Source organism: Oreochromis aureus, linkage group 6 (assembly GCF_013358895.1).
Source record: "Oreochromis aureus strain Israel breed Guangdong linkage group 6, ZZ_aureus, whole genome shotgun sequence".
NCBI lineage: Eukaryota > Metazoa > Chordata > Actinopteri > Cichliformes > Cichlidae > Oreochromis > Oreochromis aureus.
In genome coordinates this window covers 34,767,733-34,793,884 of record NC_052947.1, presented here as the reverse complement: position 1 = coordinate 34,793,884, position 26,152 = coordinate 34,767,733, and the positions used below count along the sequence as shown (strand labels likewise).

General features: G+C 39.8%; 1 protein-coding gene across 1 annotated transcript; it reads left to right on the top strand.

Moving 5' to 3' along the window:
* The first annotated feature begins 2,346 nt into the window (after window positions 1–2,346).
* On the top strand, window positions 2,347–10,462 carry si:dkey-217d24.6 (protein Wiz). Its single transcript, XM_031754248.2, has 9 exons — window positions 2,347–2,421; window positions 2,944–3,037; window positions 3,196–3,684; window positions 4,286–5,104; window positions 5,273–5,629; window positions 7,151–7,365; window positions 7,444–7,585; window positions 7,678–7,837; window positions 9,611–10,462. Exons 2-9 carry the CDS (start codon window positions 3,025–3,027, stop codon window positions 9,765–9,767), a joined length of 2,352 nt encoding a protein of 783 aa, XP_031610108.1. The 5' UTR covers window positions 2,347–2,421; window positions 2,944–3,024; the 3' UTR covers window positions 9,768–10,462.
* The last annotated feature ends 15,690 nt before the right edge of the window (window positions 10,463–26,152 follow it).

Below are 26,152 nucleotides of genomic sequence, written 5' to 3'. Positions count from 1 at the left end.
GACAAATGTTGAAACATGGATGAAAAAGACGACAGAAAAGTGTCTGCGTGGGTTTTCAGTTGCTGTGAGGACTGATGGCTTTTTTCAGGACTGTCTGTGATTCCATCACATCACCATGTTCTACATCTTTCAGGTCACATTCTGTCCCCACTGGTTAGAATGGAGTTCTTCACCTTTTACACCAATTAAAAAAAAAAAAAGTGCAAATACTAAATGTTTATTCAATTGTAAGACAGACACCTCAGATTTAGCTCTTCTTCTTTTTTTTTTTTTTTTTTAAAGAAGAATATATATTTTATATATATCTCCTGAAGACCTTCTATGACTCTGTGGTGGCCTCAGCCATCTTTTATGGTGTGGTCTGCTGGGGGGGCAGCATCTCTGCTGGGGACAGGAAGAGACTGAACAGGCTGATCCGAAGGGCCAGCTCTGTTCTAGGATGCCCTCTGGACCCAGTGGAGGTGGTGAGTGACAGGAGAATGGTGGCTAAGCTGTCATCCCTGATGGACAACATCTCCCACCCCATGCATGAGACTGTGACGGCACTGAGCAGCTCCTTCAGTGGGAGACTGCGGCACCCACGGTGTGGGACGGAGAGATTTCGCAGGTCTTTCCTCCCCACTGCTGTCAGACTCCACAATAAAGACTTTTGCAGCTGATCAAACACACAAACCCACACATGTGCAATAAGACTGCTATATGTGCAATTCTTCTTCTGACGAAGTTGTGTTTTCGTATTTTCCTACTCAGTTGTATATAGTATTTGTATTTCTATTTTATTCTATTGTATATATTATTCTATTCTATTTTATTCTATTGTATATAGTATTTTATTTTATTTTATTGTATTTTACTGCATTCCAGTGTTTTCTAATTTCTGCTACATAACTTTGCACTTTTGCTGTAACAAAACAAATTTCCCACCTGTGGGACTAATAAAGGCCATCTTATCTTATCTTATCTTATAACAATTAGTACCCTTGTAACATTTAGGCAAAAATGACATGAGACATAAGTACAAAAGCAATTAACTCTAGGCATGTTCGTTTTAATTTACCTGAATGTTTGACTGCATTCATATTATCAACCTAAAATTATCATCATTTAATTATGTGAACACGAAAAAGACATATTCTTTATAGATGTCAAGATTTTTACAGCGTACTTCCCATCTTAATGCTCAGTTTGAACACAGGTCATCTTGACTATATCTATATGCCTTAATGCATTGAGTTGTGGTTGTGCAGTTAGAAATTTGCATTATTGAGAAGTTGAACAGGTGTACCTAATAAAGTGGCTTCTGGTTGTCTAGACTATATTCTGAACAGCCACGTTACAAAACACCTAGCCTACCCAAAAATGTCTGATGTGTGCTGATGCTGATGAGAAATTAGAATTTTAAAAATATATCTTAAATGTGATGCTAGCAACTTAACTGTCTGCAATTTACTGTCACAGATACACAAGTTTCTTCTCTTCTTGTGATGTATTTGGGTCAAAACTACTTTCATTTATTTCTTTAAATTGACTATACTGTCAATTTAAATAAATACACAAATACATTCACTCAAACTGTAAAAAAGTTGTGATATTAAAGTTAACCCTTTAACTTTCAAAATCTGTCTAAGAGGTGAAAGTTGAAGGGTTGAACACTTTGCAGTAAATCGGATCCACCACTAGATGGTGACAAACATTGTGACATTCTAACTGAACTTAAAGGTACAGGCAACACCCTGCTAGCAACAAAGTGTCTGAAGACACTATTTAAAGTGGGTTCTTTGTTAAGTTGTCGTGTGTAGACACAACACTGGTTCATTGGTTGATTTAGGTCCCTTTTTGTACTTTGATAATTTATAGGTCAGTGTCTGAAAATGGTCAGGTACAAAAACTAGCCTGACAATGAATGAAAAAGCAGCCAATGAACAAAGGAAAGTTTGAAAGGCCTTCAGAAAGGCCTTTACCCGAAAGTGTAACTGCTTATAAACAAAATGTAAAGAAATGAAGGGTAGCTCAAACATTTTTCCAAGTACACTATGCATGTGACATATTCAGCTTAAGAATTTTCCATCAAATCATAAGAGGAGGATTAAAATCACATTTTTATTTATAATATGTTCATATGTCTGTCAGTTTTGTATTGTATTTGTTTGACATGACAAATACCACCCATATAATTCAAAGGACATTATTCCACTCCCATATACATACACCAGATATCGTACCTGTATATGATGCAATCAAAGCTTGAAATTACTGAGAGAACAAGCAAAATTTCTGTCCATAATCAGTGACTATTATTGCTCCATTACAAAACCCCTGACATAACCTTTGGACTTTTATTTTGAAAAAGAATACAGGCAGGAATGTGTGGAACACTACTTCCGGTGAGCTTGTTACTATAAGGGAAACAGATGCACACAGGTAGTGTATTGGGGTTTTTGACAGACTTTGCTTTATATTAAAGAGAAGATTTCTGATTTGCTTCTATTAAAGGCCATGGCATTTGTAGCTTGTTGTCTCTAAGCTTAAATAAGATTATTTTTAGGCTAGCACAACAGCTAAAGTTAGCATTTTAGAGCAAAACAAAGGCTGTAACAGGGTTAGCCCGAGTTAGCTTTAAGTTACAATGTCTTTCAACTGCTTACAGATTGTTTTGTTAAAGTGTGTACAGTAACATTTATAGTAGACGAGTGTATTTAACTGTAAGCTGTGTTAAGAGATGCAATCCGGTTTTAATCCGCGGCTGTGAAGACGTTCGTGAACAGCTTTTTTCATGCTAGGTGTCAGTCGAATCGTGTTGTTTAAGCAGCTGGTTTGGATGTTTTTGTTATAAACTGTAGGATTCCAAGGAATTTACATTGCACGTTTATTTAATGAGCTATAAAAATGACCTGCAAGTTGTTGTCAACACTAATACAGCTCCTCTGCCTTTAAAAATTTCAGCTTTCATTCAGTATTAACACGATCCAGAGGAAGACGACACTTTCATCTCTCAGAATAAACCAACAGCATTTTTCAGCATCAATGGATTCACAAGGTAAAAACACAAAGGACGCTATTAGGTGAATTACCAAAAATTGCATTATTTCAGGTAATTGGGTTTAGAGTGTCATTTAGAGTCTGCTTGTGTGGTTTCTGCCCATTCTTGTTAATTTCATTTCACTGGTCATCATTAACTTTTAACTCCCACCACAGCAACCCCACAGCCAGTAATGTGTGAAGTCTGCGGAACGTACTTTGAGACACGCCGAGGACTTTCCAGCCATGCCCGACTCCATCTGCGCCAGCTTGGTGTGACGTTGTCAGAAAGCAGCGGGGCTCCCATAGAGCTCCTCTACCAGATCATCCAGGAGAGAGATGGCTGCCTTCCAGATTTTAAATCAAACTCTTCTGCACCTGGGCCAGTGCCTCAAAAAAATACATTGCAGCAGGAATCAAAGACGGCTTCAGAAGAAGAAGACGCTAATACCTCTTACAAGACCGGGGTTAGACTTGCGACAACCCCACAAAAGGTAGATCATCAGGGATCTCCAGCAAAACTGAATGAATCTTCAACAACTGTCCCCCCATCATCTCCTTCTCCTGTTAAGCCAGCTGAAGGCGGCAGCTCATCTTCCTCAGAGCACACAGCCCCAGCAAAGCCACTGTGGGCACCACGGGAAACTGACGCTCCTATCACGTTAGGTATGGCTGAACAGAGCTGTTTTCTTTAACATAATATAAAGAATTTTTTTACAAAACATCTAAACTCATACATACAAGATGTGTGTGTCAGTATATTTATCTACAAAGACCGTACCCTGTACTTTGAATTTCTTTCTTTCTTTTTATTTCAATGTGTTTCGGAGAATCCACAGATATGCAAACATAACACAGGAACTTTATGCTTACAAATCTGTGTTTCCTGTCATCTATCTCCCAGTCCTTCTGCCCATGTGAGGCTCTGTTCAATTAACAGTCATGATAGCAGGCTACCAGGTTATCACCAACTCACTTCTCAAAAATGACAAACTGAAAATGATTCTCATAATGTACTGAAATGAAACCAGGACACACAAACTGGGTAAACAAAAATTAAATATGGTTGACTTGACTTCCCTTACAACCTCAAGACGGTTGTAAGGGAAGCCATGCAACAATTTATAAGAAACATAAATTTTGAAGGAGAGTAGCTGCAGGTGCAAAGCACAACTTAATAAAGGGTATTTAAATTTGTAATGTTGATCTCACATTAGTCTCCTGCTAACTTTGTTTATTTCTCTCACCAATTTCCTCATTCTTTTAGCGTCAGACCCCCGCGATGAGGTCTACGTTTGCGAACTTTGTGGCTGCTGGTATGAGACACGTAAGGGCTTGGCTAGTCATGCTCGGGCACATTTGCGGCAGATTGGAATCTCTGACAGTGACATCAAGGGTAGTCCTATTGATCTTCTTTATCAGGTCATGGAAGAGGAGGATCTCAAGCCTATTGATTTAGAGAAAACTGAGGAGCTTACTTCAAATAGTCCATCTAGAACCTCATCCAAACGCTTATCTGGCCTTTCTACTCCACCCGAGTCATCCTCGAGCAAACGGCCTAAAGTGTCTGAGGAGTGCATCTGTATTCTCTGCGGGGAGGAATTTGAGAATAGAAAAGGCCTGGCAAGCCATGCACGCTCTCACCTGCGTCACATAGGGATGAGTGAATTAGTGGGGAAAAACTCTGCAATCAATGCCGTTGAGGATCTGGTATCCAGTGGCATGCTAGAAGCTGTACACCCCCCCAAAACAAACAATACAGCCAGCTCATCTGCAGCACCATCTCCAGCCCCACCCTCTCCTGCAGCTCAGTCTTCAGGTCCAACCCAGTCTTGGACCTCTCTTTCCTCTACACCCCTGTCTACAACCCCTGAAAAGATCTCTCAGGCTTCTCACCCTCCCGTTAACAGGGCACCAAAAGCTAAGAAAGGTTTTCGGCTAGCAGTGGACCCCCTTCATAGAAAACCCAAGCCTGAGCCTATAGAGACGGAGGTCTCTGTTCAGCTGAAGACATCCACCAATGAGAGCAGCTCCCCTGTGCAGAATTTGTCTGCTGGTGCCATTTCTGCAAAACCTTCTGAGTCAGGTAAAGCAAAAAACTTTTAATCAAATGCTTTATGTTCCCCATCTTATACTATAACAGGCTTAATTTGTTATTTTCTTAATCACACTCTTTGCTTTAGCATTTTTCCATTTGTTTGTGTGTGTACAGTGAAATTGGATGTATAATGTTGTAAAATATAATGTTCCCCAGCTTGTACAGATGTGCAGTCCCCACCAACAGTCCTTTGTGATTTCTGTGGCCAGCTATTTGACACCCGCAAAGCCCTGTCTTGCCACGCTCGTGCCCATCTACGGCAGCTCGGTCTCTCTTGGTCTATTAAAACATCACCAATTGATCTTCTAAAAGAAGTCATGATGCATGGTGAAGAAGGCAGGAAAGAGTCGGGGCCCAGTGGGTCTGCAGCATTGGGCAAAGTCTCGTGGGGTTCTCAAAGCTCCAGAAGGTCCCTAGACAGCCTCACATCTGGGGAGACAGCTTCTAACTCACCTCTTGATTATTCCATGAAAGAGAAATCGCCATCTAGCAAGGGTGGAGTCATACACCTTGGTAAGTAAAGTTTGTTACTTTACTTACCAATATTTTGTCATTTGTTATCACAGCATTCTTCCCCGAAGCTTTAGTGAATTATTGAAATGATATAATTATTGAAACTTTTTGGTGAAACTATTTCTTTGTGTCACTTTTATGTACTCAACATTTGAGTAGTGTATAGAGTTGACCTATTACTGCAATCAAATATGAAGTGTGGTTAGAATAATGTCCTGACTGGACCCTTACTTTGGGACTATAGACTCTTAAATTGACAGAAAGAACAGTGCTCTTAACTTCCAGAAAAAAGTAGAAAAGCGTATTTTAACTAAGTACAGAACTTAACCACCTACATAAAAGGAAACGTTTTGGGTGTTTGCTGATCTGGAGCATTGAGACCAGACTGTATAGGCCTCAGTTAACATTAAAAATTAAAGTTCATAACAGTAGAGTTACAAAGCAAAAACAAGTATGGCTTGTTTGGAAGGTTCATCAGTAGAAAGGCTCTTCTTTCTTAAGTACTTTCTTGAGTACTTTGCTTGCATTATATGTCTGCACAAGTGGCACACCGCTTTGGTTACATCCTTAGGTTTACCTCTTTCGTCTGGTTTAAAGCCAAAGAAATCCCAAATTTTGTGCCGTCATCACGACTAACGCGATTAAAAATTAACCCATCTGGAGCGCAGACTGAGTCAAAATCCCCGAAATGTCTCTGTCAACGCATTTCAGGCAGTTTGTCAAAAGTTTGTTCATTCTGCGCTTCAGATGGGTTGAGCATGTTAAAAAATTTTAATCGTAATGACTGCTTTAGTGCCGCATTAACGCTGACAGCCCTAATTTTTTTTGTAAATTAGTTCGTCCATGTTTGGACTTCTTCTGTGTTGTAAACACGCAAATCAGTCCATGCGTGATTACATTGCTCCGCCCATCAAAAAGTCTGTGCATGCATGAATATATTGCCCATCGTCGAATATTGGACTGACGATTGTCAGTTGGAAAATTTTTACATATCGCCCAAACCCTAGAACATAACAGCACAACTTAGCTTTGCATATCCCAAAGGGTTAATCCTGTTCATCTGGACGTAACGTTTTCAGTGGGAGAAACGTTTCTTCACTCATCCGAGTGACTTCTTCAGGACTGAAGACAATGCTACGTCCAGATGAACAGAATCAACCTTTTGGGATTTACTTACCTGGATGATTGAGGATGCATTTAGACTTAGCTTTGCATCGTTGCATCTGAACAAACCACAAGACTTCTGGAGCAATGACCTCCTCTTTCCTCTGAAATGTGAACTCCTCTGCATACCAGAGTATTCTAGAGTCAAATGGTGAAGCCTCCCGTGGGCTAAAGCTTGGCCAAAATTGGCTCATGCAACAGGACAATGATTCCAAGCATAACAGTTAGTCTACAAGAGTGTGCCTGAAAGATAAAATAAGTAGGGTATCGTAGTGGCCCAGATAAATTTCACACCTCAACTAGATTGAAATAGTGTGGCAGCAGAAGTTTACACATGTGCCATCTTGTTTGTGTCAGACACATCCTGTGAGCTTTGCGGGTTCGACTTTGAGAACCGTAAGGCCCTGGCCAGTCATGCGAGGGCCCACCTCCGACAGCTGGGCATCATTGAGTGGAAGGCAGATGGAGCGACTTCACCAATTGAACTCCTCAGTGAGCTGATCAGGAGAGATCCGGCCAAGGTGTCGGAAATTACCAAGCGTTATCGCATGGGAGACCTTTACATCAAGAAGGTGGGCTGTGCGCTGAGATATTCAGATAAACATCAGTGTATTACGTTAATTCTAATTTATTGTAATTTTCTTTTTCAGTCCCACAAAACTCCTACATCCCCATCGCCATCCACAGACTCTGAGTGTCTGGCTGGCGGTAGTCTGAAGTCTTCCATGCAGCGCCATGAGCACAAAGTAAACAGGAAGGATCACAGCAACCACAGTGTGCGCTCCTCAAGAGGTGAAGTAACGGGACCAAAGGGTTGTGGAAGATAGCTGGATACATTGTAATAGATTAAAAAGCAATACTAAAACCTCTCTGTGGGATTTCAGGGGTACATTCACAAAAGCACGGGGCCTCTACAGGTAGAGAAAATCAGAGCGGCAACTCCCAGCAACCACCGCGGTCTGGAAATATCCCTGCTCTGGTGCCAAAGCCCCCACTAACTCCACTGGTCAAACTGGTGGGTAAAATCTATTCCCTAAAGTGCAGGTGAGTCTCTATTTGACAGCTGTAGAAATGCTTTGTAAAATTATAGGTTGTCTAAATCTTAAATTTGATGGAGAGGTAAGCTACATTTGAACAATATTTAAACATATTGTCAAAATGTCTGAATGTCGGATGCATTATTATACATTTACTAGCCCCTTAATGAGATACACCTTTCTTCTACTGGATTGGATTGGATTCCTTTTGCCTTTCGAGTGGCACACATTCATCTGAGATGGAAACATTCCTCAGACATATTTGTCCAATGTGACATGATGTGAATCTCCCGTGCCAACACATCCCTGTTGGATTGAGATCTGGTGACTGTGGAGGCCATTAGATTACAGTGAAATCATTGTCATGTTCAAGAAACCAGTTTGAGATGACTTTAGCTTTAAAACATGGAGTATTATCCAGCTGGAAGCAGGCATCACAAAAGGGATACAGGAGCAATACCCAAGTGGGCTGTGGCATTTAAATTATGCTAATTGGGAACCAAGAAAATACACTATACTGTATTCACTTACCCATCCAAATAATTGAATTTAAGTGCTCAGTCAGTTCCATGGACACGTGTATAAAATCAAGCATCTGTGCATGCAGACTGCTTCTACAAACATTTGTCAAAGAATTGGTCGCTCTCAAGAGCCCAGTGAATTCCAGCATGGTATCGTAATAGGATACCACGAAGTCCAGTTGTAAAATGTCCTCCCTTCTAAATATTTCTACTGTCAACAGTTCCAAGCGTTCCAGTGAAAGGAACTCATAATGCTTCAGCATACCAAGACATTTTGGACAATTTCATGCTCCCAACTTTGTGGGAACAGTTTGGGGATAGCCCCTTCCTGTTCCAACATAACTGCACACCAGTGCATGAAGCAAAGTGCATAAAGACATGGATGACTGGCCTGCGCAGTGTCCCGAACTCAACCTGACAGAACACCTTTGGGGTGAATTAGATAGGAGACTGCGAGTCAGGTCTTCTCGTCCAACATCAGTGTCTAATCTTACAAATGTGTTTCTGGAATATTGTTCAGAAATTCCCATAAACACTCAAACTTTGTGGAAAGCCTTCCCAGAAGAGTTGAAGCTGTTATAGCTGCAAAAAATTAGCAAAATAAATCATGTTAAAGCCTCTGGATTAAGAATGGGCTGTCACTTGGACTCATATGCATGTGAAGGCAGACAAGCAAATTCTTTAGGCACTGTAGTGTGTCTCACACCATTACATCACCATCACCTTGAACCATCGATGCCGAATGGATTATTTTTCTAATACTCGCTTATCCAATTTTGGCGAGCCTGTGTGAACTGTAGCTTCAGTTTCCTGTTCTTAGCTGAGAAAGAGTTGCACCCGGTGTGGTCTTCTGTTGCAACCCATCTGCTTCAAGGTTAAACATGTTGTGCATTTGGAGAGGTTTAAATGCAGTGAGTTACTGTTGCCTTCTCGTCAGCTCAAAGCAGTCTGGCCATTTTTTTTCTGATCTCTATCAGCCCATTGGATATTTTCTGCGTAAACCCTGGTTGTGCTGGTAGTCCAGCACACATGCCACAGTTCAACTTCAGCAGGTTGTGTTGACCATGTCTACATGGTTAAATGCATTGGCCTAATGAGGAGCTGTCAAGTGTCTCTAATGAAGTGGCCCGTGAGTGTAGACTGAGTTAATATCAATGTTTTTTTTTGTGGGTTTTTTGTGTTTTGTTTTGTTTTTTTGTTGTTTTTTTTAAGCTTCATATGATGCAGTTAATAAAACTCTTCTCTATCCTGCTGTTCAGGTTCTGTGAGGAAGTATTTCATGGACCTCTGTCTGTTCAGGAACAGTGGATCACACACCTGCAGAAACACATTCTGTCACTGGGCTATAAAGACAAAGCGTCTCCTCCCGCTACACCTGTGACAACTCCAGCGCTGGTCCATCCAGTAGCTGTCTAGACGTGTATTTATTCAGTTTTTCTTCTCAATCTTTTAAATGTCAAAGTCCAAGAAGTCGTGTTATCCTAATGTCTACTTGAAGTCAACAAATTGTCAAAAAATTTATTCCTTCCTTGTCCTAAAGAGGGCAGCCATGAGCCATATGAGAAACACAGCACAACCTAATACACTCAGGTTAAATCCATTAGATATCATAGATCAAAATAATGATCTGTGGATGTGTTTTCGGTTTTTTTATGCTTTTTTGACAGACAGAGCTTTCCTACGGGGCTCTTACATTCCTTCCATTTGAACAGACATTAAATGTATTTTAATGGTATTCAGCCTTTGATGTTAAGAAACTAGAGAGACTGACATGAATTTCACTTTTTTTCTTTTGGTTTTACAGTGTATGTAAACTGCCGTGGTGGTCATTTCATTTCGAAATAGCTTTTTTCTTTTAAATACCTTTGAACTTTGTTTCATACATTAACATTTATGGCGTTTTACTTTAAATATGTAGGGCCAATGTTTTTCATTGTGTGTTCTGTACACAACAACACTGTTACCACAAAGCTTGATGCCATTGTTGTAGAAAGTAGTTAAGTGTTTCCATTCTTTTTCTTCACAAGATGCAAAACAAGCTAACAGTGGATGGAGATTTTAGATTTTTTTTAACACTTGTATAAAATAAATTATATCTTGTATGTAATTAATATTGTGTGTGATATGCTTTTTTCTAATATCAATAGGAATGAACTTCTTTCATCATTAACACCCTCAGGAACATTGTCTTAACCAGATATTCTGAGTGTTATTTCCTTCGTTTCCAATACTACAGCGAGAAAAGTAAATATTTTTTAAAATGAGGATTTAGCATTTAATCCATACTCTAAACCAGGGATCACCAACCTTTCAATCGAAACAGCCATTTGTGAGCAAACCAAAAACATTGGAACCGTGTCACACGGCACATAGTCATTATTTTCTACTTTAACTTTGCACTTTTCATTTTAATAATATTTTGTTTTTGTTTTTTTGTTGTTGTTGTATTTATGATCTTTTAAAACTAACATAAATGGCTTACTCATTTTTATTACCAACAAAAAAAACTGTAAAGCTGTAGAGGTTACTTTTTCATACTATTTTAAAAACAAGTTTCAGTTTAACTCTAAAAGTTCAACAGGTTTTGCTATAAAGCAGGGGTCCCCAATCCCAGTCCACGAGGGCCGGTGTCCCTGCAGGTTTTAGATGTGTGCTTGATCCATCACAGCTGATGTAAATGGCTAAATGACCTCCTCAACATGTATTGAAGTTCTCCAGAGGCCTGGTAATGAACTAATCATGTGATTCAGGTGTGTTGACCCAGGGTGAGATCTAAAACCTGCAGGGACACCGGCCCTCGTGGACTGGGATTGGGGACCCCTGCTATAAAGGACCCCACACAATTTAATTTTCTACTTCCTACTGCAACTTTTATTTCAATTTTTGATTTGGAGAGAAATCCAAAAGTCCAGTACTGAGGCTTAGCAAAATTAAGAGTATAAGAAACTATTTTTGATAAAATATTCTTTTGTTTTATTTGGTTGTGTAAGCTAAAAATTTTAACAGCTGGAGAATGTTGAGATCTCAATTTTTTAACTTCTGCACTGGAATAATTTAATTCCTTTTTATCATGTTGTCCCAAAAACGCTTTGAAAAGTCTTCTGTAGATCCAAAATGAAGCAGATTTTATACAGTGGCCTTTAAAGCTAGCTTCAAACTTTCCTTTTTGATAATACCTAGAGTTCCCTCAGTTTTGCTGCTTCTATAAACTCAGGCTGCTGGGTGATTCCCCGTGATGCTTCTTCTCCATTCCCCTCATTCCCTGTGCTTTCATAAGCCACTACTGCACACCATTAACGTTCTCTTCTTTCTCTCACATAGTTTGCACTTGGTTCTGTGTTGTTATCTCATTTTTTGTTGTCTCTTTCAGTTAGCATAAAAAGATGCTTCCAGTTTCTTCCTGTCAAAAGGAAAGAAACTGGAACTGGACCAAGAGAGACCTTTTTTTAGAGCCACGTGATTGCTCATAGAGGATGGTTGACTCACTGGATTTCTATCTATGACTTTGTGGTTTCTTTACGTTATAATATGAAGTGCCTTGAGATCACTTGTGATGTGGTGATATATCACTGCTTCTCCTCAGTTTTGCATCCCACTTTCCTTTTGTTGTGTTAGCTTGCCGGTATTGATAGTTATTTAAAAGAGCTGTTTGGGAACTCACTTCAGCTGATTTCGCTTTATCTACTAATTAATCACATCTTTTGATAATTTTCAAGGCATTTTGAGTGCTTATTTCAGGCTATGGGAATGACGTGAGTCTCCAGCTGGATATAAACCTGGGACACCACAGGTAATGAACACCTAACAAGGGTTTCCTGTCATACTGTCTGGTTTTGAGGTCTTGTTGTCCTTGCAGTTGCATGTGTTTCAGCATTAATCATCCCCCCCAGCATAAGTAAACTAATTTATAAGAAGATGTTAATTTAACTTCTGAGGACATGAAAAAAGTGCATCTTCATCCAAGCTCCTCTAAACTCCTATTCCCTGTGACCAAAATGTTCCAAACATGGCTTTATATTTAATTTCCTCCACTTTCCAGGCCTGTAGCCACCATTGTCTTGATGATGGGGTTTATTAATCTTACTACCTTTACAACCTCTGCAGCATGTAATTCATCCCTTATCGATGAACTGTGGATGATTCTGCGTGCCTTAAATTGGTAAACTCTACACTGTCCCAAAGTAATAACAGTAATCATCCGCCCTCTTTATCTGCTCAAATTCACCTAAATTGTGGCAGATTTTTTTTCCCATCACCATAAGCTGAGAATGAATTTTAAATAAATATAATTATTTAATTGTGCTTGTGTTCAGAGAGGAAACATTGTTTTTTAATTGAAAAAGGTAATGAATAGTTGATGATGGGACCCTCTTTTGTGCAATGATAGAACTGAGAGGAAGATCCATTAGAAGTTTCCAGGCAGCATAATATCACTCCTGTTTTCTGCCGCTGGAATAGATGAGATATGATCATCACTCTCCCCTGTCTCGCTGTTTCTGTCTCTGTTATATTTTTTGCTTTACAGCAATGGTCCCTGGAGTGTCATTCTGTGTGATTTAATACAACCAAAAATCTGCCTCCAACCACAGATGGATTAATCTGATCTGCACTCCTCTGCTGCTGTGCCAACCTTTAAGGCATTTACAAAGCGAGCAAGTTATCCTACCTGACAGGAACTAACCAGGCTGTTGCTCACGGCTGTCAACACCTGACGGTTCAAAGGCAGGCATAAGCGTCTCACTTTCAAGGGACAGCAGTTTCAAAGTGCTTACTGAATTGGGAGCCCAAATTAGGAGCACATCTGTCTTCCATGGGCTGTGGGATTTGGAAGATGTGGCCAACAATTTTAGGTTTCCTGACTGTGGTTCATGGGTTTTAAAACCAACATGGCTTCAGTACGGCTGCTTTTCACAACGAAGATGGTTAGTACAGTGCGATCAATTACTTCTTTTTGTCAACCACAATCCATATGAGGCTTTCCTAACAAATGTACACACGAATATGGATTAGTAATACAGGAGTGATCATCAAAACAAAATCCTTGTTTTTTTATATCCCTATAAGAGCAATAATTAATTAATAATGACTTTATTAAGTTAAGGATACCAGGCTTTGAATGGACTATTAAATTAATGCTGCATTCAGGGCAGCTGTTGTGGTCTTTGGAGCTAAAATTCAGCAGCGTTCTGTCATCTTAAATTTAGCAGTGAGTTTAAATTAGAGTATCAGCTACATATGATCAGCTGCAGGCAATTCAAGTCATGATGCCTCCAGGATCTTCTGGGCTAACTTTAACATGACATGCATTTTAAAAACTTAAATTCTGTATAATTTAGCCTCACTGTGCATTGTGGCATATGCCAACCTAAAGAAACAATATTTTTCTCAGGGATTTATTGAGGTAAATCTGCTGTGAGAATAAATGGGTGCCAAAACATGACTCTATGTTAATGCTAAAAATGTTGGTCTTCAATATGACGATAGCCAGAGCTATCGTCCTCTCTTTGCATTCAGTGCAGACATGCTCGTTCCTCTCTGTTTCTCCCCTCCCTCGTTCTCTGTCTGTTTGTCTGTTTGTCTACAGTAGGTTTGGTTACTCATCAGTTCCTGTTAAATACTGGCCGGTACAGCTGACTGTAGAATCAATTAACCTCCCACCTACTTGTGTAAAGACCAAGTGGAAATCTTCTGCGCTGCTAACACTAAAGTGCCAAATGATTCTTTTACTCCAATGGCCACTTAAGGACCCAAAAGATAAAAATAAAAACCATACACTAGAATATCTAACCAGAACCAGAAAAACACAAGAACAAAAGTAACTTAAAAAGAGAACAAATGTGAAAGTGAAAGCTTCACTAGAAGTTTCAAGAGAAAGATGCAAGCCCGCTAACCAAACTAGCTGGCATTGTCTAATAAGCACTCTACCCTCTACATTGATGGGGAGGAGGTAGAAAGGGTAGAAAGCTTTAAGTTCCTCGGAGTCCACATCTCGGCCGACATTACCTGGTCCACAAACATCTCCCACCAAGTAGGCAAAGCACAACAAAGGCTGTACTTCCTCAGGAAACTACGTCAGGCTCAATTACCCCAAAGACTGCTAGTAAACCTCTACCGCTCCACCATTGAGAGCCTTCTGACTTACTGCTGCACACTCTGGTTCAACTGCTGCACCGCGGAGGACAAGAGGAAACTGCAGCGGGTGGTGAGGGCAGCAGAGCGGGCAATCGGCACTTCACTAACCCCCCTCAGAGACATCTATACTGGCAGACTTCAGCAGAAAGCCAGCATCATCATCAAAGACCCCTCACACCCTGGACACTCACTTTTTTCCCCCCTTCCCTCTGGTAAACGCTACAGGTCCATCAGGTCAAAGACAAACAGACACCCACAGGCTGTCAAACATGCCCTACCTCCACCCTGACTGGAGGATAACTGCACTGCCAACACTCATGGACATTACACCTTATTTATAAATCGTATTTCTGTTTATACTTCAATGCAACCAACACTCCTACCTCTTTAAACTGTATTTATTATAACATTATTTAGTATAGTTCCAACAGCACCCCCCCCCCCCACTCAATGTGCAATATCACTGATCACACTGCACCTCTCAATGCACCTGCTAGTTAGATAGCATGTATGTGTATGTATATAGATGTAAGCGTGTATGTGGAAATATGTGTGTGTATGCATGTACGGATGCATATATGTATATATACATATATGTATGTATGAGCATGTATGTTTGCAGGTGTATGTATAACTTGTACATATCTTTCTTGTGTAAATGTAAATTTGTCTGTTATTGTGTAAATACTTACGCTATTGTGTACTCCACACACGGAGAGATGCCAAACTGCCTTTCACTGTTCTTGTAACAGTGACAATAAAAAGCTATTCTATTCTATTCTATTCTATTCTATTCTATAAGTTAGCATTTCAAGTTCTCTAGTTGTGTTGATTTGTGGCTGCAAAACAACAACAACAACAAAACCCTTTTCCATGGCTACATCTGTATTTTGAATACAGTCAGTGTTAAAGAATGTCTTGTTTACCCATTTCTGTATTTGCTCCATGATCTCAAAATTTACCTTACCTGCTCACTCTCCCCAACTTCTTCTACAGACTTCCAAGTTTTTGTTCAACCTTATTATTCTAAGGTTATGTAAAGATGTGAGGGTTTCAGAGTCAGTCGAAGCACTATAACTGCAACATTATTTCCGTATGGTTGTACTGTCACTGCTGAATACTAATAAATGAGACCTAATTCCGTTAGGGAGTGCATGCTATACACAGAAACTAGAGTAATAAACTTCACCACCACCGTAACCACCACTGACAACATGCAGTCCTGCACTTTGACCACAGCTTGGCATCTTCTTTGATCAGAATTTACCTACTTAAATTTGAGATAGCTGCAGAGTGTCTGTACATTCACCAGATAGCTTTTGTTCCTCACACCAGCAGTAAGTCTGGTGAAACACAGTCTTAGATAAGAAAAAAATTCCCTTAATATTTTTAAGTGGTTCTTAAGTTTTTATTTTCATAATTTAACCGTCTTTTGGGAAATGTTTTTTTTAATGATTTTATCACTTGGTGTGTAGAAGGTGTTTTGCACACTTTACAAATATCCAGAGATCAAGTGTACTAGCAGCTGCACGGTAAATCATTTTATGTTTTTGTTCTAAAACTAGGAAGCAAGGGAGTGGATCGGGAGGGAATAAGGCTTTCTTTCCTTTCTTGAGTCTGTCTGTGAGTCATGTTTCTGGAAGTAAATTCTTCCAGCATCTCTAGTATGATTTATAGTTTGCTTTGGGGGCTTGGCAGAAGATGGAGTTTTATCACACAACTTGTGGCTTTGCAGTCATCTTTCCAAGAGGACAGATTCCCCAAGACTGTGCAACTCTGGCACCGTATCTGTACTTTTCCGTTTAGTTGTTTCCAGTTTTTGTAGCACATACATTGCAACACTGGTCTGTGTTCAAGGACAACTCACACACACAGATGGATGGTTTTCAGCTCGTATACATATTTGTATATAAATGTGTCTGATTAGAATGAATGATTTGTGATGAAACAAAAAAGGTAAATGATTTTTTTCCCTCCAGAGGAAATCACATGACCTCATTTGTCAGTTTGCTGTAAGGTCATTTTCGTGCAGGAAGATTTTAAGATGGTCGTGAGTGTACTTGGCTGTAGTGACACTGGAAACCAGAGATGAGCTCACAGCTTTTTCGGGTGGGCTGTGTTGCTGCTGGTGTCATAACAGTGCTCCTCTGGCTTGTCAGGTGATCTTGGATGACTCCTGCATTAAGGTCACTTCAGATCATGGATTGGCAAAGAGAATCTGAAACCTATTTGCCACCAACAACTAATTACTACAGTGATTTTCAGTGGAACAACTGGATGGATTTCTGCCAAAATGCTTTCTCGAAATGCAGCCCAGACTCATATTTGTGTATCACAACTGGGCTACACAAGAAATTAACAAGCGAAAGCTGTGCAGCACCAGAGAGCAAAAACAAAGCACCAGGTCATCAAGTGAACAGATGCAACAGATGCAGGGCAGGCCTAATGCAACTTTACCCCAATCCTCCCTTTGTAAAGGGACAAAACAAACTTTTGTATATTTTCGCCCTCTGTGAAAGTTTTTCATCATTATTATGTTCATTATAGAAACATTTTGTTTTTGCCAAAATGTCAAAGAATTCGTATCCCCAAGTTACAAATTGAGCACAGAGCTTCTTTATTTTCATCTCTGTTATTTATTTTCTGTAGAGTGATGTGTGATAATGATTACTTGAGTGTTTTAGATTTATTATTCCACCCCAAGACAGACCTGACCATAAATCTCTAACCACTGTAAATATTCAGAACAGACAACGGTCACACTGCATTGTTTCTACAACCAAAGATTTGAGTCCCATCGTAGCCTGGGTGCATACACAGTCAAACACACATCTGGTTTGTGTATGCACAGATGTGTCTGTCTCCTGTGTGCAGTAGTAGCTTTTAGTTTGTTTGGATGTAGAGTGGTGTGCACACATTAAGTGAGGTAAGTAGGTAAGAAGTCCTATTTATCAGTTGCAATCATCCAAAGTAGCGTTAATAGGATAAAAATAAACACAAGTAATATGTCATGTAACTACTACTTGTCTTGAAAGCAGCACAAATGTGCACTTTTTTCAAGCTAATTGGGAGCTAGGTTTTTCCAAGCACCTTGGAAAACTTGGAAGGATGATTGTGTAACTTTTAACACCAAAATCGCCTCTGGTATGGAATACCGTTCATACAAAGAAGTGTCTGTGTTTGAAGCTCATTTGGAGCTTTTTCTTGTATTTTGGTAACTGAACAAAAAAGTTTCCACAAGTAGCTACAGATTAATAGGTGCTTTGTCTGGTTTTTACTCTCTTGAGGCCCATGCATGTTGTATACGACCCCTGAGTAAAGCACATACATAATGTCTCTGGTTACGCTCTAGGTTTCTATCAGTGTCAGAAAAAAAGACTCAAATGCGGAGTGAAGAAAGAGGCAGGCAAAAGTCAAGTTTATTCAAGATAAGTCTGCTTATAAAACAGGCAGATTAGTGATTCTTACTCAGGTTCCAGACTTAGCCGAGGCAAGGCTAGATCAGACTATACAAAGACTGGAAAGCTCTATGAAGCATTAAAAGACAATCTGGCAAAAGCATGACTGATTGGCTGCTAATATGTACACTGATGGCATTTATGGTTGAAGCCTATTTCAGTTGTCATTTGGTGAGAGTCAGTCAGTCACACAACACAATTCATTCACACTGACTTGCACACCAAAATTAAGAATCACTAATTAACCTAATAAGCACGTCTTTAGGTTGTGGGAGGAGTTTGGAATATCTGCAGAGAGCCCACACAGGCACAGGGAGAACGAAAGACTCCACCCAGCCAGCAGGACCTTCATGCAGTTAAGGAAGTTAGTGATTGATGTGTAGCTACTATGTGTAGCCATGTGCAGTGGTTGTGCCATGCTGCAGTAGGTGTAGGCTGCTGGGGGGATACCCATAATGCACTGATGTGTTTTGTGTTCTTCCCAAGTAGAGTAACAACACCCATCCCTGACAAAAAGCAGCAACAACTTGCCAGGCTTGTCAACCATGCCACATTCAACATGCTCCCCACACTCCATGTCCAAATCTAAAGCAACGGTATTGACCTATTTAGCCCCAGTAAAGCGCTCTTTAGCCCAGAGTACTCGGCAATCATCTTCCATTGAATTGACACCTGACATTTACACACATCCCTGCTCTTGCTTGGAACTGCCCTGGACCCCTTTCCTGGAAACCTCACAATAATCAAGTACCATCACCTCTACATCCCTCAGGCTTCCCGAAATACTCACACTGGGTCCTGTGAATAAGAAAATATTTATCAGCCAAACATGCAGCCCCTGAAGCATTTTTAACCCTGCGTTCAGCCAGTATTGTCCAAAAAACTTGTTTAAATAAATAAAACAAAAAAGAAGCCTTACACAAACCATGGTGTGTGTAGTCAGTATAATCAGTGGTACAGATGAGTGTACGGATGGAAGAATGGTGGGGTGCAGTGACCAAAATCCAAAGAGATGTCTCAGGGGAAAGTACCAGCAAGCAACCGAGATCTGAAAGCTTTTATAGAGCGCTGGCACACTGGGCCCAGGTGTTGTCATTGTCATTATTTTTATCACACAATATTGTTGTTTACAACACTGTATTTTTATAAAGCTATGTGACAATGCAGCTACTTTCAACACTGGATCCTTTGAATTGGTTCATATTTCCTCCAGAGAGTTATTTTGGTTGCACACTCATTATTGGTCAGCCTTATTGTTTTTCCTCCATGGCTGCATTAATTTGTATTGACTGTAGTCCAATAATTGTTACTTGCAGTCAAGAATTAAATGAGCAATATCACTCATGGTGCCAATTCCACAGACGATCAACCAGGCAAGCAATTGCAGTTGCTTTATTTATCACGGACAGGTTTACACAGTTAAAAGAATTGGTTGCCTTATTTACCCCATATAAGATAATACTGAATTACTAGAGGAGTTAACAAAATAATATTTTTTAAATAAACTTTGTACCAACATGTGGCGGTTAAAATTATCTGACCTGCAGAATATTTCTTCTAAGTCAGGTCTGGCCAAAGTTGAGACTGACATTTTAACTGACGGGACAGTGCCAAGGCAGTGTGGCTAACAAAGACTGAAACATAGAATATGACTCAGAATTATATTCATACACACAGGGGATCCAAAGCATTAAAGGGTGTTATGTGGTGGAGCATAAAATGGCTTATTTCTTTATAGGAGGTTGTCAAAAGCAATAAAATTGCACAGGAATGTGAGACAGGCAATCCTGTGGCACATTATGCTGTAGAGTTTCTGGATTCTACCAATATGCCACTTTAACTGTTTCATACTCTATTTTTAACAATTCAAAGAAATATGAAATCTAACTTACTGCAAAAAATGCACATACATAAATATGTTTCCATAGATTTAGGGTCCTGCCAACATGTGCCATTCAAAACATCCCCCCCCCCCCAGGCCCTGCAGCTTTAACTAATGAACTCCTGATTTAATCATGGTTTTCCTCCCTAACAGTCCCCCTTCATATCAACCACATAGTGTAAATCCACCCAGGGTTAAATCTCATTTCAGATGAATGAGCTGAGAAATCTTTGAGTGAAAGCAAATCATCAAAGTGGCTGAATTTCCAACCACCAGCAATAGTTCACTGAAAATCCATGTCTCCTCTGCTAACACTGTATAACCTTACATGAACCATTTTTAACTTGCTAGGATAGTGTGACAGGACACAGGCAGACACTCTAGCTGTGCTCATTACAGAGAAGCTTCTAGCCAAACGCACTCTGTTCCAAACCACTGTGGTTCCTGTAATGTAGGAGGCAATGAATTATCAGGTGTAAACCATGGAAAATGGATATTAGACCTCCAGTCACAAGAGCTGTGAACTTACTGTGCCTGTTTAAGAAGAGGATTTGTATTATCGTCCTAAGTATTAACACTTGTGTTTTGTTGATCTTGGGTTTTCTTCCGTATACTTTGGTACCCGACAGACGCCATACTCGCATGTGCAAAAACAAGGGAAAGCGATAAATCAGTCGCTACTGTTTTTTAAATATACATTTTTTTAACCCTCAAAATGTTTGAAACTATTCAACTGATCTTCTCCCCCTTTGTTACAAACTTGGTTTGCACGCTGGATAAAGGCACAGCTTGTTTGGGTTTTTTTTCGCTTCCTTTATTGTAATCCCAGTGTTAAATGCTAAATGCAGATATATTTCATCAGACTGTTATATCCATTTGTTTAATAAAAATGTATTAACGCCACAGAGTATTTAAAAAATCAATGCAATTTCCAAGTCTGAACAGTGAAGCGAATGCAGAGTGAACCAGGATAAGCCGGTTCCTTAAACCTGCATTTATTTCTCACAGGCAGCATCGGGGGAAATCCTGTACTTGCAAAAAAGTAGTCTGATTGTATAAAAGTTATTGGGAAAATGGAGCCCAGTTTTCTTTATTTATGACCTCAGTAAAGACTTTCCTGATGAGTTTGTTTCACAGTTAATGAATTCAAGCTGAAGTTCATTTAGTAAATTATTGTTCCCATTAGATTCAGAAATAACAAAGCTGAGTATGCTTTACAACAGGCCTATATTGTAATTTGCAAGTCACAACCTAATAAGAGTGCAGTCCACAATCAAGTTGTCATTCAGATCAACCCCATACTCTTAAAAAACACTCAACTTGGGGCTTTTTAATGCGACCTCACTGTTGATGTTGGTACCTAAAGAGAAAGCCAATCTCAAAAGCCAGGACCTCTTGTCCTGTATGAGTGGTAGGAAGGATAGTCACATTTGATGGGAAAGTGAAAGATGCACAATTGTTATCATTTGGTTGCTGCTATTATCTTGTTTCTCCATTTCCTCTTCACCTCACAACCATGATAAAGTGCTGAAATGACCACTCATTAACACATCAAATAGCTCAATATTTAATTATTTCATAGATTACATTTTGCTATGCAATGACGGAGCCAAAACATATCTCCATATGTTAATTTTAACCCCAAAACAACCCCGACTCCTAAATGTGCCCTGTGATATCAAATGCAAAGACATGAGTGGCAGATCCTTGTAAGCCCTGCAAGATCAAAGAGGCTCAAACATGTTCCAGCAACTTGGGTCAAGATGTGTCCTTCCTTGTTACTCACTCTATAAATCACACATTTTGAAGATGAACTAATTTGTTTGGACATTATAACATTTACTCATTTTCCCTGCATCCAACAGAAACTGGATGTTCTCTTACCTTCAAATGTATTCCAGACGTTGACATGCACTGTTGTCACACAGTGAAAAACATAATGTCGTCAAGCGGCTTTATCTCACTGGTTTATATCTAGGTTGCGATGTTCTTTTAATTTTTCTTCTTTTGCTGCGGGGAACTCTACAGACTGACTCATCAAAGTCAAGTAAATATATTCCAGGAAATGTATACAGTGAGAGTTTGTCTTCTTTTTATACTCGTTATTGGTTACTATGGTTCATTTGAAAGTCTGCAGATGACAGACACGTTCAGACAGTCAACAAGGCCCAGACTCAGCCGATCCAGGCACTAAACACGGAACATACTCATTAGAGGGTAACCTGAGGTAAGGTCCCTGCCCTACACGTAACAGGTGTCTGACTGTTTAAGTTGGTAAGTAAACATCTTAATATATTACTTGTGATTATTTAAAGTCCAAAACCTGCTTTGGTCAAATATATAACTGGCTTCACTCACAATCCCACAGTAATCTCACTTACTATGCACCTAACAGGCACTAAAAATAAGTTCAGCACTATTTGTAATAAATAGTCATTAGTAAAAGGAAGAATACAATCCTTGTTTCAGATTTTTGTAGGTCTTACATCATTTGATGGGCAGAGTGGAAAAAGTATACATTGCATGTTATGTGCAAGCTCCAAGTGACTCTTCATTGTGTCACATAAACAAAAGCCTCCTCCATAGTGCAGTGATGCTCTGCAGGGCTGCACAAACTCCAAATATGGAACCAAAATTATTGGGAAGTGACCAAATTCTTTCAAAGCTCACTGTTTTATTTTATTACAGGGGGGTGTTTATAATGATGCCTCATTCAGCAGCAAGTACAGGCTAATATAGCCGCCCTCCCCATCTTAATCCCGCTGAGGGGAAAAAACGCCAAGTTTGGCTGATGAACAAACGTTGACTCATGTAGTTTCATAACCGATTGTTCACTCTCCTCTTGGACTCACCATGTTCCTCTTTTGCTCTCTGTGGAGGTTCAAGTCAGCAGTAGTTCTTTTCAAACATCAGAACACCATCTAAATGAAAAAAACAACAACTTTGAAACACTCACTTATACTCAGTGTTGGGTAAGTTACTTTAAATTAGTAACTTAGTTACATTACTAGTTACTTCTCTAAAAAAGTAACTCAGTTACTTCAAGTTACTCGTTACTTTCAAAGTAACTAGTTACTAGGGAAAGTAACTTTGGTTTTACTCAGAATTCTCTTGTTAATGTGTTGCTTCCATAACTGGATACCCAGCCAGATTGCCAGTCTTCTAGCTTGCTTACTTGCCACAAGTGCACTGTGCCACCTACCAATAGAAAGGAAAAATAATGTGCACATTTCCACGAGAGAAATCCCGCCTGGACCGTCGTTGACCGCCGCCATGATTCTAGCCTGCTTTTTACATCCAACACAAAAACTGCAGTCGTGGTGCTTTTGATTGTACTCAGAACTTGGAAATTCTGCCTTCTGAATAGGAAGATGTAGGTAACACCAGACTGCAGATGAGCTGCATACAGAGCTGGACTGGGACAAAAAAAAAATCGTCCCCGGGCATTTTGACTAGAGACCGCCCACCATTATAGGAAAAATCATAAAGCCTTTGAATGAAAATAAACACTGTTGTGACAGTGATGTACACTGTTCTGATGGTATATATGTATCAATCTATCAATTGTTTGTTGTAAGACTCAGATAATTATTTTTTTTTAAAGCGAGACATTTTAAATGAGAATAATAAAGAAAAGTATTTCCTTGTCCCCCTTTCCTGTTAATGCCCTACCTGCCCCCTGGCAAAACTTTGCTAGATCCGCCCCTGCACAGTTACCAGCTGTCAGCTACTTAGAAAAGGATGCTGGTGTTATTTGTCTGTCAGAAACAGTTCATAACTTCCCTTCAACTCATCCATGTCACCTAAAAGGTAAACCTGTTTCTACATCACCTGTTCAGCTCTGATGATTCAGTAAGGACATCTCCTGGTTTCATCTTCATGTTTCCCTCTCACCAGATAACCAAACCGATATCATGACCAGCAGCTTTACAGCTGTGGCTCCAGCAAACATCAGCTGATACTAGAAATTAATATTAAATAAATTCTAACAACAGCTGATCAAGCTTAAACGTGCTGCTGTTGTTTAACGCGACATCCGCTGGTTTCCTCTTTCTGGCGCAAAGTGGGCGATAAATAAACAAGAGAGAAAAGCCGATCAGCTGATCATTGATCAGTTTCGTGATTGAAGTAGAAACAGGAGAGGAGAGAATGAGAGAAGAAGAGGCAGCTGTGCAGCTTCAGCTTTGTGTCTTTTTCATTGTAGCTGAAGTCCGGGACAAACTGTGTTCCTTTTCACCTCAGTACGAAACGCGAAATATTTTCTCTGAATGCGAGACGATTCTGTTTTTTACGGGACGGTTGGCAACTCTAATAATTAACCGTATGAACAAAATAAAGTTCAACATCAGTAACATAGCACCCACACAGCTGTATAGAAACTCCGTCATGCTAGCTAGCACGCAGTACGAAAATGTCAGCATACCGAAAATAAACTCCACCTAAACTTGGTTTATATCTGACCCAGATAGACTGCAGGTCATAACTTCTTACCTGAAGTTCAGTTCACCTGACACGCGGACCGGCGGCCGCTTCGGGTCTCTCCTCTTGCCTCCCTTTTCCTTCATCCACCTGCTGGCTTCCACCACTTGCTAATGTTATTGAATCTGTGGAAGCCCCGCGATATCCACCACACGGCAAACGAGTAACGAGCCTATCTAAATCCCAGTAACGAGTAACGCGTTCCTGGTTTTGGCATAATAACTAGTTACCGTGCTCGTTACCACAATAATAACGTCGTTACTGTAACGCGTTACTTAATAACGCGTTAGTCCCAACACTGCTTATACTTTAGTGATAGTAAAAAAATGATCTAAATAAAAGAAAACTTGTGTTAGTTTTTTTTTCCAGATTCAAAGCTCACTTTCTTATAAGGGGCAAACAAGCTCATTGTGTACCATTGTTAAATCCACACTTAGAGAGACAGAGTACAAAGACTGTATATAAAAAATGGAAGCAGCTGCTATGATGTCACCCACACTTTTAAAAGACTGTGTGGTCTTTTGTTAACACTTTGCATAATGCAAAAGGACAGTTCTTACCAACTCTAAACCCTGGGTATAGAGGCCATTCATTAATCTATTATTTATTCATGTATTTTTTGTACATTGCTGTAAACATATTTATTTAGTTGTGCATTTTAACATGGGAATCTATTGCTATGAACTGCATTTTTTTGGCACCCGGAGGCCTTGGAGGTTCCTGCTTGCTAGGGACCAACACACAGAGGCACAATAATTCATTAAGGTGATAACGCACTGTCACTAACTACAAGATAAATCATTTTTAGGCCCACTGGGGTTGCAAACAAACACTAATGACCTTTTCATGATGTATCTTGCTAATATAATATTGGCAGACCTGTTGATGAAGTTTAATTTATGGTGTGTTTCTGTGGCAATAAGTAAGACATAGATCTGTCTGATTGGATTCAAAGCAAGACTTTGTACTAAGTGTGTAAACGAAATGGTGACTACAGTCAAACCAAACAAGGTGACTAATAACAGGTTTATCAGTTCTGCCTCTTAGTGTTTCTGCTTCCACACAAACACCTCTGTCTCTGTGCATATTTAGCTGTTACCCTTTTTATTCTCTCAAGAGCTGTTTTTAGATGTTCGTGGAAGTTGGCCAGCAGGCTCCACCTGGTCCCTTTGTGGATAGAGGATAGCAGTCCAGTAATCCAGTGTCCTCTCCACCCACAGTACACAGAAGCCAGTCAACAGTTTTTCACCAAGGGATTTTTACATCATACTGGGTAGCTATAAATTTTAAATTTCCCATAAATTCACACAAAGACCACTTCAGGTCATGCTGCCTTGTTAAACTGCAAAGTTTTAAAATATTATTGTGCAATGACTTACAAAAAGCAATCCACCCAGACTCCACAGAGAAATAGATAAACATGAGATCTGCATAGTACAAATCTCATGCGAACAAAAGTTCACCCAGTCGGCTGCACAAACTGCCAAAAAGAATGTACTGTACTAAAATCTCTGAAATTACAGGATTTCCAGCTTCACACCCATTGGTTCAAGCCTCTATGTAGTTTCATTTTTCATCACTTCTTACAATTGTGCTTCTTTTCCCATTCTCCTCTTTTCTGTTGGGATTAGTGTTTCATGAGTTGAAACATTCCAGAATACCGTGCAGATCTGAGGTCAGACATGGATAGCAGTGCTGCTAACTTTGGTGAAAATTAGGGACTGCTCACTGTAAGAAGGAGCAAAGAGGAAAAATTGTACATTCCACCCTTCCTGCACCTATTCTATATTTCATAACCGTTTAACTGGTGGTGCCAAGTTGCCAAAGTGGATTCAAAATTTTAATTCACT